The 21140-nt window shown below is 36.2% G+C and overlaps 1 protein-coding gene and 1 long non-coding RNA gene across 7 annotated transcripts in view; one reads left to right on the top strand and one right to left on the bottom strand.

Annotated features, from left to right (window-relative positions):
• The window catches only part of LOC126733641 (uncharacterized), a 38029-nt gene that overhangs the window by 7966 nt on the left and 8923 nt on the right, over positions 1–21140 (top strand). The window lies entirely within an intron of this gene.
• Positions 7073–21140, bottom strand: part of LOC126733638 (uncharacterized) — a 153133-nt gene continuing 139065 nt past the window's right edge. For 5 of the 6 annotated variants that reach the window (XM_050437029.1, XM_050437030.1, XM_050437031.1 and 2 more), the window contains exons 2-3: positions 18060–18194; positions 7073–9241 (exon numbers count right to left, since the gene is read on the bottom strand). In XM_050437029.1, coding sequence (XP_050292986.1) covers positions 7777–9241; positions 18060–18194 — 1600 coding nt within the window. In that variant the 3' untranslated portion in view covers positions 7073–7776. Of the gene's footprint in view, positions 9242–11532; positions 11773–18059; positions 18195–21140 lie in introns of those variants that run through there. The other variant, XM_050437033.1, reaches the window with a different exon arrangement.

Below are 21140 nucleotides of genomic sequence, written 5' to 3'. Positions count from 1 at the left end.
GACGTTATATTGAAAGGCGCGAAATTCAAATTTTAAAATTAAATACTACAGAATATGATGTTATTTATATAGAAGTGAAGTAAACATAATGACGTCACCAAATTTAAAGCCATTGATGAATATATATGCTGAATTGTTGAATGACTCCCTAGTCACTCAATAAACTTAACAGAAAAATGTCTCTTCCCTTGAGCTTGCATTTTGCATCAGGTCAAATTATTTCATGAATACTATTAGTCTAAAAAACCTTCTTGTATTTGAATCAATCTTGACAATCAGCTTTTTTAGTCTAAAGCTCTAACAGAACTCTATTCTAAAAGATTGACAGTAAGGTGGGAACAGCATTTATTTCCCAAAAATGAAATTATATTGACCATGACTGAGCATATGTGATGGCTGTCATTTGATGACTTTGCAAAAATGTATATTAAAGTGATTTGCGTTAAAAAATGTACTAAATTAAAATCATCAATAATTTTTTTCCTAGAACCCACCTAAAAAAGTGTATCACTTAAATATAGTAAGGCTTTTAATAATAACTGTTCTCAATTACTCCAGTCGTCATAAAGTAAGTTATATTTTTAGAAGAGCGCAAAAAATAGGACATTTACATACATATACAATATATGTATTTTAGTAGTAAGTGAAATTGGTTATCAAATGATATTTATGCTTAGAAGCACCTTCACTTTTTTCAACTGCATTATGCCCTGTCATTACTGATTATTGTTATAGGTTAAAGCAATTATGATAGAATTAGAATTTGTTGGTATTAAAGTTCCAAGTGCATATTTTAAGATGTATATGTAGTACGCGCTAATGAGTTTATAAGTGACGGATTGCAGCTGGTCAAATCTTTTTGGAATTGACCTTGATCTTGTAAATTAAATTTTTTGTAGATCAAATAAAACAATTATTTCTATATTGATTTTTCTATAAATAGCTAACAACTTATAGCGTATCTACGTGCAATAAATATTCACTATAATGCATTGAGACTTTTTTAGCTACTGGAAACAGGATTAATGTTAACCATTCTTAACACTGGAAACAACTTCCTAGTGCCGAAATATAGTCCAATTTCAACTTTCAAATATTAGATATGTTTTAAAATATTTTTTGCAGTTCTTCTATGGTACCTGAACTTGAATGTTGTTCTTTACTTGCAGAAACCCTAAAAAGCAAAATCATAGTGCAAATAACGTTCTATAGAAGAGAAAAGCTTACAGACTTTACAGCTTCTAAGCCTTCATTGACCACAACAACATAACATCCTCTAGTTCTTAAATTTATGGGATTATGAAATTTCAATCTATCATCAATAAAAACTCGATGAATTGTTTCAGTTGGATATCTACTCTCCTGATCAGAGCAAACATCTTTGAGTGTTCAAGATTATGAAAGTTCTTTCATGTTTAAATGTTCCTGGAATGTTTCTTCATACATAGATATTATTCATGGCATATCTCAAGTAACAATTTGCAGTAACCTAAGTTGTGATTTTTAAAACGTATTTTTTTACTATAAATGGTAGCAGTAGTAATTTACACTGAAAACAACGACGTGCAGATGTGTACAATTTTTCGAATTAAAAACCCAGTAAGAACAACGTTACCTCATCGTTATCGAATGGGTGTCACATTGCCTGATCGTCTGTGTTAAGCATTTTTGGCTGTAGAGGAAGCTTTTTGACATGTTAAGAGTTTTAGGAAGATGAAAAACAAAGGTAGAGAGAATAAGAGGAAGAAACAATTTTTAATTAAACATAACTTACTTAATCTATATTTTTATTTTTATATATAACATAATGTTAACATTATATTCTGAGTTTATATTTTTCAAAGAGCTTATGAATTTTTTATTTATTAAAGTTTTTAAAAGTTGCTGCATACGCGCAACAAACTGCAAACAATAATTGAAATATTAAAATTTTAGGTTAGGTCCATCCGTTATTCCTCTTGCTTTAGGCCAACCAGGGACACAGGACAACCAATAAAAAAAATTAATTATTATTATTTTTTCGAAATCCGCTATAAATTTATGGCGCGCTTGTTATTTAGGGCTAAAATAACATCTTTGCACAGTAAACTATGTTCCGTTTATAAATTAAGTGCTTGTAAATCTTTTAAAATGGGTATTTTACCCGTATCATTCACTGTATTGAACTACATACAAAACAAATATTAATAAAGACTGTTCAAAAGATGGATTAAAAAGGTTGCTGCAGTTATCTATTAGCTTATTGCTAAAAAAATAATTTTTCTGTCGCTAAGGCGTCCATCCGCCCAAAAATCCGTAAATCTAAAGACTTTGCAACTGCGTAACGTTGAGACAACCAAAAAAAATCTCTTTCAAATTGGTGTAAAACGGGGTTGTCTCTACGGTTAAGACAACGTAACAATGCAACGTTGCGCTGCTATTTGCAACGTTGTCGCGTCGAAAAATTTCTAATTGGGATTTGCTACTGGTGGTTTTCTTTAAACATACCAGGAATGTTTGAGATTTTTAAATATAAATTTTTTAAACCCTGTAGTCATTTTACGAGTAATCTGACTAGACCATCAGGATTTGAAAACCTTTGCCTCATGGCATTGAGCACTTCTTTTGAATTTATGCCTGACATAAAAAAAAATATATAAATGAATATGGAGGAGTTAAGGATAAAAACGTAATTCTGCTTAAGGATATATATGTGAAGGAATATTTTGTAACCAAAGTTTCAAGAGTCCGTTAATATAAAGCTTTGGTGTTTGGGAAACATTCATTTGCTTCAAACCAAAAGGCGGATTCAAGAAGATGGCATTGAGGGTAAAACGTAAGATTCTGTATCTGTAACCTGCAAAGGATAGTGCGAACACCACAGTTAAGCAGAAACATATCATCCATTCTTTCCCCAAGAGACCACGCAAAAAAAAAACAAAAAAAACTCTCAATTCAGGGTCTTATAAAACATATATATAATTTTTTAAAAAGCTACACGTGTTTCGCTCCTATCGGAGCATCATCAGCCCTGAAAGTAAATAAAAACCACGCTTCATAGTCATAGTAGGTTGGACTGGATGACGAACTTATGGTGTGCCACAACGAATCAACAAAGGAGACGACATTGTTAAAGGAAGATTCTCTGGTCTCTCCAAGGAATTAACGGGATACAGTCAGAGTTATTTAATATTAATGAGAGAGCAGGACAATCGCAAATTATGTACTTATTTTCCTGGTGGTTGCATGCCCTGTATAGTGGACTCGTTCCTAGTCTCAATTTGATTAAATAACCACTTAATTGACTAATGAAGATACCGGTCCTGTTACCAGGTGTAGTTTCCTTCTAGTCAGAGAATTTTTTTTTTTTTTTAATGGTAAACACAAGCACAAGAGGACAGTCCTATGTTACTCTTGGAGTGGTGCTTGCGCGAAGATATTTGTGGGCATTTATCTTGACTCGCTGTAGATTGTATGCGTCGGGAAATATGTGAGGTGGAAGCCCGTTCCACAAAGAAGATGTTCTCCATATGAATGAGTCCCGATACAGCGACGTCCTTGGGGTAGGCAGGTGAACTCGATGTTGATGAGCCGCAACTGCTAGACGCGTCCTTCTTGCCGGAACAGCCCTGGGTGGAATCAGGCCTGCCAGCTCAGAGGAGCACTTACCGTGATAATAACGGTAGAATTAACAGAGATCAGCCACCTTTCTCCTGTGCTCCAGACTATCCAGTTCTGGTTTGTCGATAAGACGAATAGCTCTCTTCTGTATAGAATCCAGCAGGTTTAAACTATGCTTGGGTGCAGAGCTCCAGACATGCGAGCAATACTCGAGGGAAGGGCCTATTTGAGCTTTATAAAGAGTCAGCAGCTGTTCTGGTGTATACAGTTTTTTCGTTTTGAAAAGCACTCCGAGTTTTTTGGAAGCCGCCCTGGCGACCTCGGCAACGTGGTCATGCCAGGACACACTATTGGTGACCTCGACTCCTAGAAGATGTAAAGATGATTTCATTGGCAATGTTTTCCTTGTCATAACCAGCTCCGGGCCACCAAGGTTAGTCTTCATCGTAAATACTGCAGCCTGCATTTTTTTAGCGTTAAAATTGACCAAATTGTTATTGCTCCACTCCAAGATTGTTCTAATATCGTTCTTGGTTGAAGCTACTTGTTGCTGCCTAAGATTCTGAGAACTTGCGGCTGTCGTTGGTTTGGCGGACTTAAATGTGGAAATAAGTGTGCTATCGTCCGCAAAGCTGTAGATTGGATTGACAGTAGTTCCTAGCAAATCGTTGATATATACCAAGAAAAGGCTGGGGGATAGAATGCATCCTTGAGGGACTCCAGCGTTAATATTAAATTTGTCGGAGAGGTATCCATCGACGGCTACTTGGATTGTTCGTTGTTCAAGAAAACATTTGATCCAATTCAATAATGAGTTTTGTATGCTGATTGAGGAGAGCTTGGTTAGTAGTCCCTCATGCTACACTTTGTCAAATACCTTGGAAATGTCAAGAGCGATTGAGCGGGACTCGCCGTGCGTCTCCATGGCCTCCGTCCACAAGTGTGTGACGTAGGCCAGAAGTTCGCCGGTGGATCTAAGCTTTTGGAAGCCGTATTGATGATCGCTGATTAGTCCAGATGATTCCAGATATCTTAACAGTTGTTGGTTGACTGCTGCAGAGATAACTTTGTCCAGGTAGCTTTGAAGCCTCTTACATAAATGAAAGCCTTGCAAATTGCAGTCGCATGGATATCATCTCACTGCTTTTTAAAATGTGCAAGAGAGTGTGTTTAATACCGTGTTTTTGGTGAACGCTTCCTTATGAATGGACGTGATGCAAGAACAGGCCGTTTACAGTTCGTGTGAATATATACAGTTTTGTCAGTTACGTTGTTGTTGACTAGTTGTTCTGTCCCCAATAAGGATATCCAAAATAGTTCTCTTTGGGGAACAGTTGGCGTCTCTCTTTCTAACTGCTAGTTTATGTTTAATTAAAGGTCTCTGCAATGAATGTCATAGCCCAAGTGTGTCTGTCTTTGGAACCATCTGAATAAATGTTAGTGATTCCTGCCAGTTGTACATGAGAGTTCCTCTTTAGTTGCTGTCGAGTGTCACACCAAGAAACCTGATTTTGAAAGCAAAACTTAAAATGAGGCACCTAGATAGATTAGGTGCCAGTACAGATGCTATATTTCTCTTTCTAATGAATATTAGATTTTGATGTTCAAAAATTGCGTGTATTCCACACAACATTTTTTTAGTATTTGAAGACCAGCTTGCAAAGTGGGTGCTCGAATTTGCCTGTTGCAGAATAAATAAGTCATTTTCATATAAGTTCTTTTGTAATGTAAATAATTATTTAGGCGGACAATGAGTGTATCCAGAACCATGTTCGTCAGCAGAGATTACAACACCCCTCCCTACGGCAAGCCTCTGATTACCAAGGTATAATCTTGCAAAGTTTAAAGGTACAACACAAATGACTATGTCCGAATTATGACTTAACTTCACAAACCCTTCACCAGATGGCAAGACTATTAATGAAGCAAAAGATAAACTTGTAAATATGTTTATAAGCAAATAAGTGAACTTACTCAACATGCTGGTCACTGGTCATTTCTTAAATATTCCTGGATTCATAAAATATTTCTTATTTATGAATATCTATCAATTATAAGGTTATTAAAATAAATAGCAACCACTTCGGTATTAGGACAGAACTGAGATTATTAATCATAATGTGTTTTTTATTGATTTGATTTCATTGATGTCAAAAGGCATATCCTAGCCAATGAGATCCCAACTTATCCTTCTGTGTCTAATGTCCCCATTAAAACCATTACTGATGGAAGTGGTATAGTTAAATTCTAACTTTTCAAAATCAATAACTTTCAGGTTCTTTGGTTAGTTTTTTTATTCTTCCCCTTTCAGACCTTTTTATTTTCTTTGTATGTTTCTGGTCTACTGCCACAAGAAGTATGTAATATTTTCCTATCACAGATTTCCGATAACTTCCACTGCATCTACAAGGACCTGTGCAGATCTTTAAACAAATCGACACAGGTCCTCAGTCGCAATAATACATCCGCCTTGGAACCAGGTTTGATGTATGTTGGTGATGTTTAATGAAACATACAATCAGTAAATCATCGACGATGTTTAGCAGCTTCTATATATATTTAAACTAATTAGTACAATGATTGTATTTATTTATACCGGCACAGATCAAGAATAATTCATATCCATATAATCAGTATATATATATAATTCATATTTATATAAATGAAACTGCGCAGCTGTCGATGTATGTCATAATCGTCGATATGTGGCAAATCCTCGCCAATCAATACGCTCAATAACGCGTCGTTAAGCTTTCGATTAATGATGGACATGTAAGGGAATTTTGAAAATATCAGTCCAAGGCTTTTAATGCTTAATTGTTCAATGGCTACGCTTTTTTTCAAACCATGGGATTAAAAAAATCGTAATTCTATCGTACGTCCTGGATATGTAAGAAACATTTTTCGACCAGATATGGTCATATTATCTATATATCGACTCAAGTAAGCTAATTATATTTTTCAAAGCATCTTTTGGAAGATCAATGAAATTCCATTGGACAAAGTTAGGTTGAACTCTATTGGATTGCCCAAAATTATTATACATAGGATGTTCACTATTAATCCATGGATATTTCCACTTACTTAGGACCTGATCATAACATATAATCTTCTATATTCAAGGAATAGATTAACTTCACTTTTGTGTCTAAGTTTGTACTTCATGTGCATGAATGATTTTCCCTCTTATGTGACCATAAAATAGTGATATCATCTGCGAAGTTCCACCTCATTTATGTATATAAGGAAGAAAAGGGATTACTTTTAGAAGCACAAAAGGAAAACAACCAAATAATTTCTCAGATACTTTCTGAACTACTCAGGATATTTAACTTTCTGAGAAGCGTATTTCAAGAAATGTAAATGAGCAACTTTACACCCATTAAACTGACTTCTCATTTCGTATACGTTGCATACTAACCTCTAAGCCTCCAGGTCTAAAAAGTTTGAAGGATATTGAACAAAAACCCAATGAAAATTTCAATAAACATTTTATTAAAAATAACATTACAAATTAATACAGAGCGTTGTATTACTAAAAAAAAAAAGTCCTTAATTTGTATTTCTACAATAAATTAATGTGTAAGTTATCGTTTAAACGGCAGTCGTAAACATTTTTGTTATTCGCAATTAATGTAATCAATGTGATTTAACTGGTTAATGTTCTTGTTTTAATATAAAATAGAATCTGTGTCTGGGATCGGTGACTATTTTCTATCAAAGCAAAAACATCTTGAATTTTGGGCGAATATTCTTATATGTATGTACTTACGAGCTACTTAATACTATCAATCAATCAATTTTGTCATGTACGGAATCAAAAAGGGTCTTTACAATTTCAGAAAATGAATCTTTGGTATATTTTTAAGTAGAACACAGTATAGAAAAAACTGTATCAAGAATACAGTCATTTGTAAAAATGTAGAGAGACCATGAAGAAGATCCCAAGTAGGTCATAAGAATTACATTATGTAATACTTTCTTCGGTTTGTCGTTCTGAATAAAAGACTTTTTGGGGGTAAAATTTTTAAAGAAAACTCCTGGGATTCTCTTCGTTGTAAAACAGACCTACACAGCAAAAGCTCTTCAAAACCTAGTAATTTTACACAGCCAAGTTTCCTCAAACAACTTTCTTGTGAAATATATGCATTCAAATCACCTCCTGCTCAATTCTCTTTAAAACTCATCGTTAGACACCTGCGTGCTAGCACTAGAAAAAGACCCCCGGGCATCACTAAGACAACTATCAGGGACCGTAATAAAATTACACTTTTTATAGCTGTTCCACCCCGAACCGACCCTTTTTAAAATACTTTTTCTTTCAGTCTCCACCTTACAGGTTACTACCACCTCCGGTACGACCAAACCGCCCTCCAATAATGGTTCGGTGTTTTCCGGTAAGGCGACATCTAGATTATCCCCGTAACTACGATTTCTAATTAGGCTGCTTTGACGCGCGTAGGCACGCGGAGGCGCATGCGTCTGCTTAGGCACCAGACCGAGCATGCGCCCAATTTCTCGCTTAATGCGCTTGTTCCGATAGCCAAATAAAAATGGCGATATCACGTTCGAGAATACTAGTAATACTAAGCTAAGATAATTAAATATTTGGCCTGGACTGACCCTTATACAACCTGAGGTCAGGACCAACGTGAGGCCGTAAGGAACGTAACATACTAACACCATAAATATCACTAGAACGCTAATTTTTGCCGCTCGCGTTTCCTCCCGATACCGAAACACCGAAGCGTTGGAAATTTTATGTTTTAAGTTTACGATAAAGTTATTTCGATCACTGCTAGTTCGTTTTACAGCACTGTTTAATGGTAAAGGGGTCTGCGGCACCCTTATATTATTCCTGTTATCTTGTAACGCTGAAAAATTAGGTGCCGAATGTACCTTGGGCAGGTTTCTTCTCTCCCGTTCATCCCTAGGTCCTTCCATCACCTCCTCCAACGGTGTGTTGGTTGGTGCCGAAGCACTTTTGCGCATCCGTTCACTGTTCTGGTGCGCAGCCGTGTATATGCATAAATAAATAATACATATGGCCAAAAATGGCGCAAGTATGACGAAAAAGAAGTAACTGAAGGCATAGGTGGTATTAAGAGCCTTAGTTCCATGACTCTCTCCCACTCTCTTGGCGCAGAAATGCCACAGACTGCCATCCGAGTATGTCAAAGTACTCAAAATTGCGCACGTCAAAGCGGCACCCCAACTGCTAAAGATGAATATAGTCGCTCGCAGTTTATTTACGTAAAAGTGATATCTTAACGAGTGAATCACTCCGAAATACTGATTGATTCCGATCAGCAATATACTGAATATGGAGGCAGTACAAACTAAACTGGTACTGGCCTGCGCGAAGTAGCACAATAGCTCCGCACTCTCGCTGCTGATGTTGTCCACGATGCTGGTTTTGATGTACTCGCTAGTCTGGACTATTTTAAATGACTGATTGGAGCTTATCACTTCTTCTTTCGTCAGTAGGTCTTCTTCTATCGTAGTGGTGGTAGTAGTGTTGGTTTCCGTGGTTGAGCTTTGCTTGGTGATCAGTTGGGTTGAGTAACTTTGGTCGACCACCAACAGGGGGATTAATAGGATGCTCGAGAGCAAGTTGGTGACCAGTAGATTTATGACAAATCTGAAAGAAAAAAATTAATGTTAAAAAAATCTAATTATTGAACTTTTATTTGGTTTAGGGTGTATTAGGGATGTGTGGGTATATTGATTACTATTTTGAAATTGATTTGGGTAGAAGATATAGTTAGATGAACAAAGTGTTTTTGGATAACGAACCTATGGGTCATGAGGATGAAAAAAGAAGAGAGAGCACTCAGAAGGTTTAGTTTTTTTGAATCCACACCAATAGAGAGTACATAACATGAACATCGAATATGTTCCAAAGTTATAACAATACCCCCACAACAAACTAAACACAATTTCTAAACAGTAATACCTTGTAACAGACTTCACAAAGTCTATTCAGCCACAACTTTTACTATTATAAACTTGTTTATATGTTTATTTGACGCTAAACCTATTGTCGTAAGATCTGTTGAAATATAATTTGATTTCAAATACTTTGCCTCTATTTGACTAGCTTCAATAACTTCATTGATAGCTTTAGTGCAAAAGATTATTCTTCGAAACACCTACCAACTGACGTCCAAATTGCGTACTCTGTTTCTGTGCTAAATAGACTGTTTTCTGTTTAGTGCTCTCCCATGATACTATACAATTTGAAAATAAAAAACAGAAACCAGTAATGGACTTTCTGTTGACACTGACGCTGCCGTAGTCTGTTGTAGTCTTTTTAAGTATGTCTCTCTCTTGGCATGCTGCTAATCTACAGTTTCAGACCAATTATTAAATTTACTCAAATAACTAACTGTAGTATGAGATATCGGGTCTCATCATATCACTTCAGTACATAAGGATACCAATTGCGAAAGTTCCTGATAAAGTGCGACAAAATCATTTTTACCCCTATCTATACTTAAGTTTTTTTCCATAAGTGTCTCCATAGTTTTACAATCTGGCATGTTGACGATATGATATACTTCAGTAATAACGTTCCTAGTCTTGTCGATACAGACATTCATTCCTACAATTTGCTTAGCTACACAAGTCCTTCAAGAGAAAATGTTTGCTTAATTCTTTTTTTAGATATTTAGCTTCTACAACATCATTTGAGGCAACACAAAAATCATCGTATCATCAATGTATAAGGCTATAACCGTTATAAAATTAATATGACTTCTAATAAAAATCCAAAGTTTGGAATTTATGTACTTTAGGTTAGTCAATGCTACTTCGACCTTATTGTATCAAACTCTGGCTGACTGCTTGAGGCCATAAGTAGCCTTATGTAGCTTTGAATCTTTATCCTGTTTAAGAAAGCCTTCGGCTTGTCTAATAAAAACAATTTCCCTCAATTCCCCATGCAAAAATGCTGTTGTGAAATCATGAAAATCCACTTCCTCTTTCTGGGTAAGCCAAAAGAAGAAATGAAAGAGGCCAGCACCTTCTTCACTATAAATAAAGCCTCATCTGGACAATGTTCACCAGTTGTACACACTGTGTGTGCTCATGAATGTAACATGGTCTGTATGCTGCTTTTTATGACAATTCTCTGAGATCTTCTATCATATGTATCAGCAATGGATATGTTAGGTGTATCTGACTCATACCCACTGCCTGTTTGAGATGAGGGTAAACTCTCGAATGAATTATCCGAGGTACTCCTTTCCACACGATCCTGCTCTGTGTCACCTAGATTCCCACCCACTTGAACTAGGTTCTCTTTTGTTAACTCCTCTGTACAGAACAGCTAACATTCATTTTGTTGCTTTTCATACTCTCATGTATGATCACATCCGTGCTAATCAGTATCTGGGTTATAGATAAGGTAATATGGGCGTTTTTCCATGAAAACCACTAGCAACATATGCGTTTCTAAGGCAGTTAAATGTGTTAACAGTCTCTCCCCAAAAAAAAAAACAAGCTTTCCCAAAAAGCTTTGCCAAATCAGTATCAAAAAGTAGACATCTTGCCTTCTACACCGAGGTGCGGTTGTGTTTCTCTGCAACTGCAACAGCGTTTTGCTCTAGTATGTATGCATTGTTTTTTTGTCGATTCTTAAAGAAACTGTCCTTGAACCTACCTTGCCATGGCTTTAAATTATTTGAAAAACTGAAATAACTCACTTTCCAATGATCCACCAATGAACACAGTTTCCACAGGTCTACATACATCCCCATAGATAACCTCAAGCACCTGCTTACTTCGTATACCTATGGTTGGTAGCCTACCTTGTTGGCCTTTACAGCAGACCACAGAATTTGATTTGTCAATTATTGCCGCACCTCTTAGCTCCAAGCCACTTAGACAATGCTCATTTTGTTCAGGTTTTCACTATTTATGTGTGCTAACCTCTTTTGCTCATAGCTCAACATCATCACAACTGGCTAACATACACTTTTTAGCCTTTAAATCCAACTTGTACACTCCTGTAACTAGAGTAGCTGTAGCGACCAACTTGTTGGCCTTACTGTACACACAACAACCATCACTGCAAAGGAAACTCGACTTTCTTTTGAAATAACGACTGATAATAGATTTGTGGTACGTTAACGAACAAAAATTTAAATGACGACTGAAATAACATTTGACGTGAAAGATATGACAACGACAGACAGATTACATGATGACATACAATTTTTGAGTACATATCATGAACGTCGAATATATTTCAACCTAATTAAAATAATTGGAACGATTTTACTCCTTTCAAGATTTGGAAAAATTACCGTTGAAAGTTGAGGAAAATTAATACTCAGGAAATATTATACTGAGGAAAAATAAACAGTATCAATAACAAGTTAAAGAGAGTTAAAGAGGATGGAGTTAAAGAGTTAAAGATGATGGAATGGAATAAATCAATCATACTACTCTATACTCTACAATGATGACTTAAAGGCACGAACGTAATAAATATACCTGGACTGCCAATCCATTGAAAAGTAAATGACCACTACTAGGTGACTGCGATTTTGCGTGATTATGTATGTAAACACTAGGGTTACTTTAACCCTAAATAAAACAATAAATCTTCAAAACAAAGGACCATAATTTATTATTAAACTTATATACAAAATAACTTGATGCTACAGTTATACGGTGCCCGCGAAGATTGATGCCACGATGCCAGAACGCGCGACCCATTCCCGTGTTCCCCTCGCCTTAAGCTCAGCTTTGCTGAGCTTGCAAATAACCAAAATCAAGTCGATGATCTCATCATCAGGCTTATACACAGGCATTTCCGCTTACACGGCCATCCTGTTCTTAGAGCGTCCTCGCTCAAGCAATAAGTTTGCATCAATCAACATCTGAAATCGTAAAAATTCAGCAACAGATTAACTGTCAAGACTAAAGCAAAACAATTATTTTATTATCATCTTTGTTTTATAAATCAAGTGAGGGTAACACACAATAGTAGGCATAGTGAAAATTCCACTATTCTTAATCAGCAACATCTTATACTGGACATAGTAGGATCGCTACTATCCACTTTTAAACTCAATAAGGTTCTGCCACATTGCTCAGGCATAGTGAGATCGTCTCTACTATCCTCTAACTTTTGATTCATTTAAACCCAAGATGGTACTGCCATCTTGCAACCAGGTGTAGTGAGAACGTCTCTACTACCCTTTATCTAACCAAGATGGGATGGCCATCTTAACACTAGGCATATTGGGATTGCCACTACCCGTCTCTTGGCCACCGCCTAAGCTGTTTATGAGCAGCTACTGTTGTCCTACCTACACCCTTGTTTAGACAAAACATATCTCTCATTAGGCAGAATATTCCGTACAACATACGGCCCTTTATATTTCTGTTTTAATTTTCCTCCACCAGCCAACTGAGAGTCTTCAATAGCCACCTGATCGCTAACATTAAACAATTTGGTACAATACCGTTTTATATCAAACTGTTGAGCTTGCTGTTTTGCTCGATTTGTTATTTTAACTCGGGCTGCTGCGACGGCCTTGTCAGGGTCAATAAAATTGTCATTAGCTGGCGAGGTACCCAAAAATTGTTGAGTGGCACTTAATCTGGGATTTATTCCGAGATGAAGCACTGCAGGGGCGTACCCAGTTGTTGCGTGAATCGTAAAATTTAAATTTTTCTCTATTTCAGGAAATATTGACGTCCATTGTTTTTCATTTTTGTCTGTCAGTGTAGACCGTAACAGATTAAAAAGTGTACGCATGATACGCTCAACCTGTCCGTTTCCACGGGGTAAACCAGTTGCAATGTGATGACATTGTACTTTATGTTCACTTAAAAAGTATTGAAAAGTCATAGAAGTAGATGCAGCGGCTCTGTCAGCAATTATTCGTTTTGGAGCACCGCGAGCTCTTCAAAAACTTTATATAACGCACAAATTGAGTGTTCTGTCGTTTTTCGGCGAATTGGTTGTAACTTGCAAAATTTAGAAAAAGCATCAACAATCACTAGAATATAGGTTGGTTTCACCAATGGACCTGCATGGTCGATATGCCAGGTATGCAAAATATCATCCGGCTTTTCACCGTGCTGCCACATTCCAGCTCGACGCCCTGTGTGCGATTTTCCTAAAACACATGCCCGACAATTTCTAATGTATTTTTTTAAGCACTGTCCCATTTTTGGCCAAAATAAGTCTTCTCGCATTTTGGCGATGCACTTATCCCAACCGATATGTGATGACTCATCATGATACAATCTCATTGTTAAGAGTCGCACAGCACAAGGTACAAAACACTTATGAGGTTTTAATTTAGTAACCACTATATTATTTTTGACTATAAAGTCTGGACCACTGTCCGGCAAAAATTATCATTCATTTGAAAGAAAATCTCGCAGAGTCTTTATCTCTGATATTTTCTGGGGCTTTAAAGTATTTAACGCACACACTTTTAAAATGCACTCATCATCCGGAGGATTTCGAGTTAAATAGTCCTCATGTGCCATTTTATATCCAGGTCTATACTTAATAGAGAAATCATAATCCTGTAGTTTAACCCACCAACACGCCACTCGCGGGTGTAAATCTTTTTTCATAGCTGTTGCGCGCACCGAATTACAATCAGTATACACTACAAAATGGACACCATACAAATAGACACGAAAGTATTCTACTGCTTCTACCAAAGCAAGTGTCTCGAGGTCATATGAGTGATATCTCGACTCACAGTCTGTAGTGCGACGACTGTAATAAGCAACAGGTCGAGAAATCCCATCCTCTTTTTGAAAAAGTAATTTTAATAATCTAATCCTATTGAGCTTGCATCAGTGTGAAGTTCACATTCTAATAAACATACGCAAAACTGGCGTTTCAGTAAGTTTCTTTAAAATTAATTGTTTAACACTCTCACATTCTGTAGTCCATTCAAAAACACTATTTTTTCTTAACAATGCTGTAAGCGGAGCAGCCAACATAGAAAAACCTTTAATAAACTTGCGAAAATATCCAGCAAGTCCCATAAACTGTCTAACACCTTTTACATCTTTAGGAGTAGGCGATTGAAGTAACGCATTCACTTTTCGCAGACTAGGACGAATTGTTTTCTCACTTAGCAAAAAACCAAGATACTCTGTCTCCAACTTAAAAAACGAACACTTCTCATAATTTAAAGAAAATCCATTACTTGACAAAGCATTAATCACCTCTTCGAGATTCTTCATTCCTTCTTCGATTGTTTTTGAAGGCACGAGAACATCATCCAAATAAATGTAGGCTTTACTACCTTTTAACTCACCCAATGCTTCATCAATAGCTCTTTGGTAAATTGCTGGAGCATTGATGTAACCAAAAGGCATCCGAATAAACTCATACAGTCCACCTGGAATAATAAAGGCGGTAATGTGTTTAGAATCTTCATCAATTTCCATTTGATAGAATCCAGATTTCATGTCCAACGTTGTAAAATATTTGGCATGACATAGAGCGTTTATTTGATCATCAATGATGGGCAAGGGATAAATTTATACACCTTTTTATTCACATCGCGAAGATTAACACACATTCGAGTTTCATTGTTTTTCTTCTGAATAAGTACTATGGGACTAGCATATTCAGAACGACTTTTTCGAATAATTCCTTTATCTAAAAGGTCTTTAATTATTTTATTCACTTCCACTCTTTGCTGATACGCCAAACGACGTGCACGGTACACTACCGGAGTATTGTCTTTTAACCGAATTGTCATTTTGGCACAGGTAATTTTATCTGGGATTCTATTTTTATAAAATGTCAATAAACTCTCTAAACGATACTTTAAACTATCTTCTAAATCTAATTCCTTAATTCGCACTACATCAACTTGTAAACTAAACACTCTGGCTTCACTCGCATTTGAGTGGTGTAATTCGATCCCATCATGACCTTTCTCAATACGTATGGAAGGTCGACTGATGACATCCCATCCTATAATAACATCAACATCGCCAGGAATAACATTATCGTAAACTACCATAAAACAAATTTCCAAAGTCAACGTAGGCAAAACAATTATTAGGTCACTAACGCCAACGGCATAAACCACTTGAGAACCGAGTCCCGAAAAAACACGCACGCTGTTCTCGGGCTTAATAATCCCATTAATTGTTTTCACAACAGATTCCTTTATTATTGAAATATCGGAACCGGTGTCAATGAGATATTTTACCACTGAGGCCTGGTTGGAACATAAAACAGTGGCAATAGGGGTTCTCCGCATCTGGCGTCATTTTTTAAGAACAAATGCCTTCTTCGGTTTACCATTTTTCGACCAACAATTAGCCTCAGTGTGGCCAATTTTTTTTGCAAAACTTGCAGTCATTTTTAGGCTCTAATTGTTCTTTAACTTGGCATGCATCTTGTTGATGTCCTCGACGGCCGCACTTGAAACAACTTCCCCTGAATTGTTTATTTGTTGTTTCAAACCGTCGATCTGGCTTTCTGCTGACATCAACAGAATCGAAATTTCTGGGAATTTTTGATGAGCCAGGTCGTCGTGCATCAAACTCGCTAAATAATTTTAGCAATTCCCGCTCATTTTGTGGATTTTGGATGTGCAATGCAGAACGTGCCTCTCCATGATCCATCCCAAATTCTACCATACTAAGAATATATCTTCCATGGTTCATGGAAGATTTTCATGAAAACGGCTGACATGGCGCAATTTTTGAATGCCATACTCGCTAAGTGAATCACACTCTCGGCTGCGAAGCGTCGCGGCTTTAAATGCACGTGCACCTGGAGTTTCTCGATCTGGAAACGCAATTGTCAAATCTGCACAAAAGGTTGCCTGCGAGAAAGTGGCCGCCAAACACAACAATAGCGGTAGGCACGATTTTTCAAAGCTTCACTCGCCTTAGAAATCATGAGGTAATCACTTATATTGAGTTCTTCTTTTAGTTTGCTTGCGTCATCCAACCATTCTTCGATAGAGTAAGCACTTTTATCCGGATCATAACTGGTGAGCTTAAATGAGGCCACAGACCCTGCGTTCATAATTCCCTGCACAGGCGCATGAGAAAAATCCACGCCCGAGGTACTGGGCGTTGGCGTTGAACACGTCAGCATTTGTGTAGGCATCTTTGATTGGCGAGATAATTCAGCCAACTGCTTTTGCTGAGCAGCCACTAAATTCACCAAAGTTTCTTGCCAATCTACTTTTTGACGTCTTTGAGGTGGAAGTTCACCATCCCGATCCACTTCACCCACTACACTGTTAACGGACTCGATACTTCCGCGACGCGAACTGTTTTCTTCAGCCATTGTTCTTGGTATAAAGAAAAAAAAACACAAAAGAAGTTTATCTTGATACAAAATTACACCGCACGTAGTGTATCCCACTTCTGATGTAAACACTAGGGTTACTTTAACCCTAAATAAAACAATAAATCTTGAAAACAAAGGACAATCTTTTATTATTAAACTTATACAAAATAACTTGACGCTACAGTTATACGGTGCCAGAACGCGCGACCCATTCCCGTGTTCCCCTCGCCTCAAGCTCAGCTTTGCTGAGCTTGCAAAGAACCAAAATCAAGTCGATGATCTCATCATCAGGCTTATACACAGGCATTTCCGCTTACATGTATACTGTAAAGTCTGGCAGTTCTTTCGACAAAAGATGGTACGATCGTGGTGCCATCAGCATATCCAGAAGTGAAGACTGTTTGTCGTAAGAAAAGTCGTTCTCAAACACCGAAAAGACTTTATCTGTTCAGTTAAATGGCTTGTGTATAGACTGTAGTACTACAGTCTATACACTACTGGTTCCCAAGCAAGGTTTCCCTTTGAGAGGATTTCTTAGTAGCGCAAGATATTTTGCTGCTCAAATTATTTAATACCGCTTACTAAACCAAAGAGCCTAAACTCTTTTGCTTGTTTTATTGTCTTAAAGATACCTGAGAGTTTTCATAAAACTTCTTGGTATTACAGGCATGACCAATTTTGATTGAAGAAAAATCTGGAGATTAGGTTTATTATTCTGCATAATTTGACTGAACACGATTTTCTCTTCGAATATTCTCGACTGATGACCAGGACCAAAAATTCCTAATTCTAATGAAAGAAGCTGAAGAAGAGGATGAAAGTAATAAAAAAGAGAAAATGTAAAAAAATTGTTTATATGTGTGCGTGTGCTAGGAATAAATTATGGTTATAAATTGATTTTTATTAACGAACCAAATTAAAACTATTACACACGTGTTTTCGTATTTTTATAAAGATGCACTTAATAAGTAATTGTCTTGTTATCAAGTTAGCTGGAATGCTTTTTATAACGTTAATTATTGTGTTAAACCCCCATTTAAACTAGTTCTACGAAAAATAATTACTTGTTGTTTTTTATTTGAATTTTACTGTTATCAGCTAATAACGAGCTTATCAACAAGGTGGAAGTTTCGCTATTTAATGTACTGACCTGTTCGGAATTGTTCTGAGACTCCTTCTCCTAGCGAAGATCAGCAACAGAAAGGCGTTAGCTGTGACCGCTATAATCGAAGACGTCACAAGGGCAACTGTAACTAGCCAATGGTAGTCTGACTCCATTTGTGGCCTGAAACAAACATATTTCATTTAAAAAAAAAGTAAATAAAGAAAAATTACGGAAACTGCAATTAAATTATCGTGTACGCTAACGAAAGTTTCTTTAACGGTTCTCGGTAGCTTTGGCAATGTAGAATGCAGGAAGAGGAATTATTTTATTGGCGAAGAATATCGATAATTCAGAATCAAGATCGGTGGCTTCGCGTCACGAGATACACATAAAAACCTGATTTTAATGTCCACTTCCGATTGATCAAATTATGTTTTGCTCGCGTTCGGATTAACGACCGATAAAAACGTTGTTTTTAGACAGGAATATTTATGCAAAAACCTTAACGGAAATGCTCTCTAGGTCAGATCCAAAATTGAAATAAGTAAATATGAAGCATGAACGATTTGGAAAAATATGTTTTTAATAGTAGTGCATTAAAGCTATGTTATTTTTAGGATTCGTTCGTGGTTGTTGCTGTTAAATAACCAGATTAGAAATAGTTCACTCAATAGTTTCAACAATAACTCTAGCAAACGTTTCTAGAGGAAACAAATTTTTGATTTAAAGTATAGAACTACGATTCAACTAAAATAGGGAGAGAAGAGTTTTTTTTTCGATCTAGTAAAGGCATTACATTATGATAGGGATTTTCAGCGCAAGTAGGCTGAATTAGGCAAAATGCAGTAATTTGAAGAGTCCGACTTGTAATTAAAAAAAAAAGTGGTTGAACATTTAAAAGAAAGTCACATTACGTATTTTGTATAAGGAAAATTTGATTTTTTTAACCGACTGAAGTTGTGACATTTAATAGTTTTCTCAAGTTGGCCTCGCCTTAGAATTCAAAATTTTCGCGCGTAATTGAATTTAAATTTGACGCCGGATTTTACCACCCTTTCTTTCAAATCTGATTGGTTAAACAGGTTGCCACTAGAGTTATGGCTTACAAATGTCACTAGAGGGCCAACATTTCTTCCCGTTAGCAAGGCAACCCGCATTTCTCTATATTTGTGTTTTGTGGCTTGACATGAGTAGTGTCGATAACACTAATACTATAGATCAACGGTATTTGCCTCAACGTTTGAAGCTACAATATGACTCAAAATCTAGCGGGAAATTCGCCATGTTGGCAACACTGCAAAAAACTATATTGACGCATATGATAAGTAAAATAGCGTGTTTCCTTTGACATGAGTAGTGCCATTATAATATATAATATATTATAATAATGTTCAATAACCTTTAACGTGAAATGTGACATACGAGGGAGGTTCACTAAGTCTTTAGAAACCAAAAAGTTAATCTTTAAATCCAAAATTCAAAAATTATAAATTATTTGTATATTATTATTAAAAACGTTAATAAAATCGTAACAGTGTATTTTTTTGGCTGTTACTTTTAGACAGGTCGAAACGGAGTCCACCGAGTCCATGTAATAAATATTAAAAGTACTCAATAAAACCTTTTAAATGAGGTAACACAAGATTTCTATTTAATGCATTTATTCAAGATGGCGCTTATGTGTAATTTTGACATTTAGAACTGTCGTTTTTATGTCAAAATAAAATAGTGACGCATTTATTTTCGTACACTGATTTTTACCTATTCAAAAATCATAAAAATGTAAAACGTTAAAATAAAAAAAAATACTTTTTTATTAGGCCGCCATTTTGAAACGAGTTAAGATATGGGTCTAATATTTCAGGGTTATAAAGTACTCATTGAGACCTTTAAAATGAGGGACCACACGACCCTCCTTTCTATTTAAAATTTTTTCTCAAGATGTCGCCCAGCCGCCATCTTGGAATTCACAACTACCTAGTTTACAGTGAAAAATAGTATCTATAGACTAATTTACTTATGCCAAGTTTCAAAAATTTTTTTTGACCCGTTCAAAAAATAAATGGGGGGGGGACTTCAAAGAAAAGCACTGTATATGTAGTAGCAAAGGAAGAACCATGATAAGATCATTCGTTAACTTAATAGGTAGTATCTAAAAAAATGTTACACCCAAATGTTTCTGGCAAACATGATTTAAATTCTCTCAACCATTACCCTTTGAAGCTACAATATAACCCAAACAATTTTCTATATGTGACTCGTTGATACACGTGCCAATGCGACTTTTTTCCTTATCCACTTAAACTAGGATGACAAAACCTTAAAACCAAAGCAGATATTTCAATTGGAACTAGGTTACTTTATCTAAATTCCCTGATTGATTTCATTATCTCACCAAATAACATTGCTAGTCAAGGTTTATTGTCTCGATTCATGCTGAAAAACTTCCCACTTGTTACAAAAAATCCTCTTAAATATGTTTATTTCCAAATTACATAAATTTTTTTTCTCTCTTTGGTGAGCGATAAACTATTTTTAGAATTCTAGAAAGCGTTCTATTGACTGAGATTTGAATAGTGAGAGATGCCCAATATTGATTTTCAGATTAGGGTTATTTCAGTGATTGTTAACCGAGCTAACAAAAAAAAATCAGTGTCATCAGCTGCTCGAGTTTTTTTTAAAGAGGGCATCACAGCAGGCTAAAATTATATTTAAAAACGGACGTATGCGGGACAAAAAAACCCGAAATTTACATGATTTAAAAGATGAAAGATGCCGCCCGGCCAGATGTCTCTTATACCGGGTGTCTTACGTTTATGCCCACACAAAATTTATTAATTCTCACATCGGGATGAATCATTGTGACAATGAGAGAGGTCGATAGGTGGTAATGATAAATGGGTTTTGTGACCGCTAACTTTTTGGAACAAATGGAATTGGATGCTGCATATTGCATCATATTTTTTTTTGGTATATTAGCCTATTTTAAAGGTTAATGCGCAAGGAGGCGAACACTAAATCGAAGGCAATACGTCTAAATACGGATAAAATGAAAATTACGTAAAACTAATTCGAAAATCGTGTCGCCATACCTATCGGGCCATTAGCGTAACCGATAATGAGTGT

Source organism: Anthonomus grandis, chromosome 2, assembly GCF_022605725.1.
Source record: "Anthonomus grandis grandis chromosome 2, icAntGran1.3, whole genome shotgun sequence".
NCBI lineage: Eukaryota > Metazoa > Arthropoda > Insecta > Coleoptera > Curculionidae > Anthonomus > Anthonomus grandis.
This window is presented reverse-complemented; position numbering and strand designations above follow the sequence as displayed.